Source organism: Montipora capricornis, chromosome 13 (genome assembly GCF_036669925.1).
Source record: "Montipora capricornis isolate CH-2021 chromosome 13, ASM3666992v2, whole genome shotgun sequence".
Lineage (NCBI taxonomy): Eukaryota > Metazoa > Cnidaria > Anthozoa > Scleractinia > Acroporidae > Montipora > Montipora capricornis.
In genome coordinates, this window is record NC_090895.1 from 13,738,756 (window position 1) to 13,746,255 (window position 7,500).

The 7,500-nt window shown below is 38.8% G+C and overlaps 1 protein-coding gene across 1 annotated transcript in view; it reads left to right on the forward strand.

Moving 5' to 3' along the window:
* Positions 1 to 7,500, forward strand: part of LOC138028295 (FERM, ARHGEF and pleckstrin domain-containing protein 2-like) — a 61,422-nt gene that overhangs the window by 9,880 nt on the left and 44,042 nt on the right. Inside the window, exons 4-6 of the mRNA XM_068875780.1 lie at positions 3,451 to 3,529; positions 6,221 to 6,265; positions 6,391 to 6,443. Coding sequence (XP_068731881.1) covers positions 3,451 to 3,529; positions 6,221 to 6,265; positions 6,391 to 6,443 — 177 coding nt within the window. The remainder of the gene's footprint in view (positions 1 to 3,450; positions 3,530 to 6,220; positions 6,266 to 6,390; positions 6,444 to 7,500) is intronic.

The following is a 7,500-nucleotide window of genomic DNA, read 5'->3' on the forward strand; positions in this document are numbered from 1 at the left end:
ACTTTCCGAAGATTAACCTGTTTACGAAGACACTCGCGCTCCAAACGTAACACTTGACAGTAAAGTTTTGGGTCCAGATGCGGTTGGCGGTGGTTTGTTATCGTCTTTGCGTGTGCACATTTTTAACCCTTGAATTGGCCCGTGAAATCTACATTTACTGTACTTTCATTCGGAGATGATTTCTAGGAAAAATGTTGCCATAAACTTGCGCGGCAGCATGTGGTTGGCGGTGGTGTATTATTGCCTTTGCGAGTCGACATTTAGAAATCTACATACACTGTACGAAGTTGATTTTGAGAAGAAATGTTTCGATGAACTTGCACGACCGCATGTAAACACTGTTAATCGATCGATCAATTTCCTGCAGCAGTACTTAAAGCTTAAATCCATCGAACTGCCATAAAAATTTGTCTTTCAAAGTCAAGCGAGTTTATCAGGCGAAGAGAACGCGGTTGTGGGTTGTTATTGCTCATCATGATCGCATCAGTGCGGTTAATGAAAAAAAACTTTTATTACTATTTGTCATGACTTTTATTACATTTGGTTTTCTTTTTCTTTTTTTTTTCTTTTTTTCTTTGGGGATTCATTCTCCCGAGGCAGTTCCTTCACGTTGGATGATGAGTGTTTTTTTTTCTGCTTTCGCGTCGCAAAATTGTAAAAAATCGCATCACGGGCGCAAGCAAAAAATCGCTTGTGTAGCCGCGACTTTAGGAGATTTGTTCATACACATCGTTTAATTCATGAATGAAAAATAAGCGCTTTCATGACAAATGTTCGTCGACCGTGGTGTATCTTCACAAAACTGTATTACTTTAAAGTTGCGTGAAACGCTTCGACAAATAACTTAGATAAGATGTACCGCACAGACCTGAGAATTGGAGAGGTGGAAATGGAAAATAATTTAAAATTTGTTTCATACAACAGTTCAAGTTCTTCGCCTTTCTCAGTGAACGGTTTCGAATTTTTCTTTTTTTTGTTGTTGCGTGACAGTGAAAATAATCTCACTGTTGAATGAATTAAGTTTTGTGGATGACAGTCTCAAAAGTGAAGTCATAAAACTCGAGTTTGTCTTCATTTACCGTAGCAGCTAAGTCTTATTGTGTATGTACTTTCTACTTGCTTGCAGTTGTTTACATTAAAACGTGTCGGCGGATCGACTTAAATGTGGGAGTAACGAACTGCGGGCAAAACAGCTGTAATTCTGCACAAACCATCCGAATTCGTTCAATTTCATACGGTGTTTCGGAAAGCAAAGTTCCTCGAGAATTTCACAGAGATCTGTTTACAATGCCACCGCACTGAAATGTTGCCAATTGGCGTGATATATTTCTCGGTTATAACATTATTGTAATTTTGATTCATGTTAAGTTTCACGCTCGCCATGAGCGTCGTTTGAATTCGCAAACGTTCGTGTAACCATCGGACTTCTATAAAAATTTATGCTAATCTTGCCGCTTCAGTGATTCTCGCGAGACGAGAGTCTCGTCTCTAGAGACGAGTGTCTCGTCTCTCGAGGCGAGAGTCTCGTCTCTAGAGACGAGACACTCGTCTCGAGAGAAACGAGACGAGACTGGTAACTTACTTTTGAGCGGTACTGTAAACACTGCTTAGTCTCAGGCCTGGCCCAGGGCTAAGAGACTATGCATCTTCTGGAGCATTAAGGTGGTCTCAATGACTGTAGAGGCCTGCATTCCCCACAAAACATCTGGAATCCCAAGATTTTTCAAAAAACCCCTCCAACTGACCAGACAACCAACCATCAACAGCACAATCTTTGTTGACTCCCAATTCATCTTCCCAATTTCCTTTGCCAGAGGGGAGCAATATTGGTGATTTTGGCATCCTTTTTAGTCACCACGTTCGTATCCCAAGGCACCACAAAGTTTACAGACATCCACTCGTCAGCTACTCAATCCACCACAGTAAAGTCAGTGTTATTACACTGTATGTTCCATCTTCCTATCGCAACAGATTTCCAAATTGCCATTCTCAGACACATTCACCTCAGCTGGCACCTGCTTATACCACACATCAGTGCACTTGACACCATACTTCAGACCAAGCTCCCAGTACACCCTAACCCCATTTGATTAATGCCAAACCATTACACCAGTACAAGCACTCGCCGCATGCCCAACAGACTCTGTGTCCTTGCCAGGCACTCCACTCTTTGGATCTACATCCTCCTTATCAATTGTGGCCTGTTTGCAAAGCCTGCTCCTGAGCAGCAAAAACATACCCCACCATGTTCTTCCCCAAATACCCAGCTCTAAGACTACTGCCACAACCTCTCTTTAGCCACTTCACTGACATCCCTCATAAACTTCCCATGCAACCTCTTCTCCTAAAACGCCTCCTTCCTGCCTTCTCCTCCAGCTACTTGTACTTGTTCTTTCATTTTCCCACCTGCAACATCTCTCCAACAACCTTCAAAAGAATTCTAAATGTTCATTAAGTCTAACCTTAAGCCTAATTATAAGCAAAAGTTTTTATGCCCAATGTTAGCTTTGTTAAAATTAATGGTCAGGGTTGTACAGTCGAACCTCGATTATCCGGACTCGTCGGGACCTCAGTAAAAAGTCCGGATAATCGAGAGTCCGGATAATCGAAAATACGAATATTAATGAGGCAACAATGTAAACAAAAGAAATAAAGATAGCACATTTTTAATTACAAAAGTCTTCTTCTATGAACTGCCCCTACACTCATGTACACTGTTTATAAATGAAAACCTATTCTGTTATAAATGAAAACCTATTCGTCATTTGTCCTTGTTCTTGCGTACATGGGAGATCTGTTGCTTGCTGATGCCAAATTCAAGTGCTAAATTTGTTCCCTTATTAATATTCATGAAAAAAACGGGACCAGAGAAAAAGTCCGGATAATCGAAAAGTCCGGATAATTGAGGTCCGGATAATCGAGGTTCGACTGTACATGTATCTGCCCAGAAAAATTGGGATCAGTTTTGCAAAAAAAGTAATTTGACCAAAATTACTATTATTGGAAGCAGATTGAAATTTTCCTAACCCTCATCCTAACCCTAACATTACACAAAGCTTAACACTTTTGTTTAGGTCTAATTAGGCCTAAGGCTAGCTTTAATGAATGTTTGGGATTCTTTCTGTATTTCAGTTTTTTTCATTTCGTTTTGCAAAGTAGTGTAAGCCAGAAAAACGTTTTATCTTTGGTGGAGACATTGGGTTGTTTTGTCAGATTAAGCACAGGACTGGGAACTATTCAGTTAAATGTTCCAGGTGTTCTACACCATTTTGTACGAACGATTTATCTTTGTAAAATATGCTGTCAATTCCTTGCCAAACAGGAAAAAGAATGTTTTAAAGATTTCTTCGATGATAATTATTTGTAAATTCATGTTTCGCCATAATTTACAGTACATGTATATACTCATTTCAAAGGTTAACACGGAGTTGTACTTTCTTTCCTTACTAGAGCCCCGTTCAACACTTTTCAGATTCTGTGTGAAATTTTATCCACCTGATCCAGCACTTTTACAAGAAGAGTACACAAGGTGAGTTAATACCTGGACAAGTAAAACAATACCTGAAATGAAGGATTGAATTTCAGAGGAAACTGGTGTTGCATCTCTGCAGTCAGGGTGTGAAATTGCTACCAGCTGGTCACCAATGTGACTGGAAGTTGAGCTTTGGTGACCATTATATTCAGGCTAGTTGGCAGCTGGCGACTGATCATGAAGTCTTTCAACCTCTCATACAAGTAAACCAGTGATGGATCGAAGACTAAATACACTGTAATTTATTTTAAATCCAGTCACTCCTCAGGAGACCCAGGGTGCCCCCAGTTTACGAGTAAAATCTTCTGGCATTAGAAAGAGTAAAATCTGTTAAGTCTCATGCCCAGGTGTCAATGGGTTAAATGTAAAAAAAAAATAATGCAATGTTCTAGCTCAAAATGTGTGAGGTGCGGTGGCCTCATGGTTAGTGCACTCGACTCCAGATCGAGTGATGAAAGACACTTCACTCTCACTGTACCTCTCTCCACCCAGGTGTAAAAATGGGTGCCGGCGAATATAATGCTGGGGGGGGGGGGGGGGAGGAGTTACCGTGTGATGGACTGGCATTCCATCCAGTGGGGAGTAGAAATCCTCCTAGTCGCTTCACGCTACAGAAACGGGAGATAATTGCCGGCCTGATGGGCCTTCTAGGCTTGTAGGAGACTTGACCTTTACCTCTAGCTCAAAAATGAAAAAACGATTCCCATAAAACTACCCACTTGATAATAAGTCTTGTCTTTCATACAATGAAATCAAATGACAACAACTACTATATTATACATGACTTGTATGCCCCCATACATGAAGTACTTACATTGTACCTACTGACAAGATGCACAAGCACATTCTTTCAAATTCGCAAATGAATTTCGATCAGAAGTCAGTTTTTCAACTTCTTATTGGGTTTTTTGTGAGTAAAGGTGCACCTACATTTTGTACCAACAAAGCAAAATCAAATAAAAGCAAACCACTAATAGTCTATTGGGTTTCTGTCTGGATAATTTTGCTGAAAAAATCAGCTGTTGTAATAAAATTGAATATTTTCGTTCCTTCGTTTGTTTACTTCATGGTGAGCATGAATGGGCTGTAGTTCTGAACAGCAGTTCTAATGCTGCCAGTAATCCGAGCCGCAGGTTACATCATCATCATTTTGAACAGTTTAGTTAAAACTGGAGATGTTACAATGTGAAACTCTCCATCAAATCCATGGGACCTCATCAGACGAAGAGCATCTTTTGCAGGATGTGATTGGCATTGCAGAAAAGCACAGACTTCTGTAGTGTTGTTATGCCTGGAGTTATTTCTATACTATCTAAGTGAGATTTCAAGATATTTGGTATGGAACCTAGTGCCCCAATCACAATGGAGGAACAATTTTTGTCTTGTTCCATAATCTGGCAATCTCAACTTGGAGATCTGCATAGTCGTTATTCTTCTCATGTTCCTTTCTTTCTCTACTGTGGTCACCAGAGATAATGATGATGGTGATGATCGATGCTTGAAACGTCAGCTCACAAACCTTTCTTTTGTTGGTTACCATAAATCCCCCCCGCCCCACCTCCTCTTTTCAGTGGAAAAAAGTTTAAACCCCCTTGCTTTTAAGCCCTCCCTACCCTCCCACCTCAGTCTTCATAACTAAAATTAATCAATAAATGATAGACTGTATTAAAGTGCCCGTGTGATAAAAAAAACCACTTCCTTTTTTCCTTCAGATTTTGAAAGTGTGTTTGCTTAACACCTGACTGGCAAAATAATTTTTAGCTTTGATTTTTATCCAAAGGCCGTTTACTTTGAGTGTAAGTTTTGGATTTCACGGTCCGCCATTACTCGCGTTCAAAACTGACCGATTGGACCTCAGACGGTTGGATCCAGGGAAAAGTGACGTCAGAGGCTCACTAGCTTAAAATTTCAGGGTGTGAACGCAGCTTATTCTATATGCAAAGCGTGAGTTTAAAAGTCTGAAAGCCCAAAACCTCCGTGCTGCATATTAATTCTGCGGCGTACACACGTATTGCATTCTTAAACTAGTGAACCTTTGACGTCATTTTCTCCTCGATCCAGCTCTCTCAAGAACATAATGTTAGTAATGGCGGACCATTAAATAGGAAAATTCCAGTTAAAATAAAGAGGTGTCTTTTTGAAATCAAGGCTTAAAACGTGGGTCACTTAGTGTTTTGTTAACATAGTTTTGAAATCCAAAGAAAAATATGAATTGATTTTTTGGTCACAGGGGTACTTTAATTAATCATGACTGTTCTGGTATGGTTTATTCATGTGCAAGAAGTTCAGATTTGGTTCCTGTAAGTGAATAAAAATGTTGCAAATGCCTTGTGTCATCCTCAGATCTCCATATTAGACAGTCATCGCTCTAGTCCAAAACACAAAGAAGGGAACCATAAGTCTAGTGTGTTTCTTTCTTTTTGTTACTGGTAATGCATCACGCCAAATGAGATGAGCACCCCCCCTCCCCCCCCCCCAAATCTATTAACCCCCCCTTCCTCAAATGTGCCTGAAATAAATAAGCCCCCGCAGGGTTTAATAGAGGATTTATGGTAAGTTGCTTACAGTTGAACTTGAAGGATGGGGGGACAAGGTTCAGCTCTACCCTTCTCTGACCAATGTTAGCTTCCTTGTACAATTTGAAGTGAAGTAATTAAGAAGTGCACATGTTCTGTTTTCTGTTTTCAGGTATTTGTTTGGTTTACAGATAAGAAGAGATCTTCTAAGTGGGAGGTAATGCCTCTTGTGTAATAATAAGGAAGCTTGATCATTTTTACACATGTACAGGTACACAAATTAATAGGAGTGTTTTACATTCAGTTCAACTTACACTTTTTGCTTTCCTTCTGCTGTTTCAGATTAAAATGTTCTGAAAACACAGCTGCTCTTTTGGCTTCTTATATTGTTCAAGGTAAATGCTTGTACTGTAAACTGTTATGTATTTATGAAGGGGGAATTGCAGGCAGTTATGTTTCTTCTTATTACTATGTGAAGATTCACATACTTAGCCAACTCAGTCTTAAAAAGGCTTTTGACAGCTTTGAATGGAGTTTTCTATACCGGATGGCATTGAAAAAGTGATAAATATTTTGGTCGCAGAGAAATTTATCTAATATACATGTCTATGGTAAAATTACAATTATTATAATTACATGTAAATCTTTTCAAAATTTTTTCAAAATTTGTTTACATGTTCTCTCTGTTACCCACACTAAAGGAAGTGATTAAACAATTGAATCATGTGATATTCACATTTTTATGGAACATCACAGATAAGGTAACTTGTGTGTCAACAATAAATGAATGTTTGGAGGGTGGTCTAAAATGATGGACTTACATGTAGAGTGAATGGTGAAGTCAGCACGGTTAAAAAGAAATTTCGATGATAATGATGGAATATGGAAGAGATATCTGCAACACAAATTACAACCCTTCGGTGGCTTTTTCTTCTTTCTTCTCAATTTTACCACGAAATTTTGTTATATAATGGTGGTCAGAATTTCGTGAAACTTTTGCTTTAGACTTAAGTTTGGGAAAATATTATTTGGAATAATAGAGAAATACGAATAGATAAAAAAAAACCATTTTTTGACAAAAATTACTTTGATTCTGGAGTTGTTTAGTTTTACATGCATAATCTTTTATTGGACCTTGACAACAGACAATCTTACAGCAAGTTCTCAAAGATAATAAGGAAAACTAACTTTCTGCACATAGCTGGTCTTCATCATTTTATACCACCCCATTTAAAAGGTACACAATGTATCAATAAGTCACTGTTTGTAACATACCTTAATTCATTCGTGACTGAAAACAACGTCTTTGATGTGATGGAAAATCAAAAGATTATTATTCATTTGTTGGAAAGACTTAGCACGGCTGCCCAATATAGTCCACAAAATAATTGCAAAGAAATTTCAACTTGTCCTCTGATCAGTTAAAGCACTTTTTTATTTTTCCTCACCGTG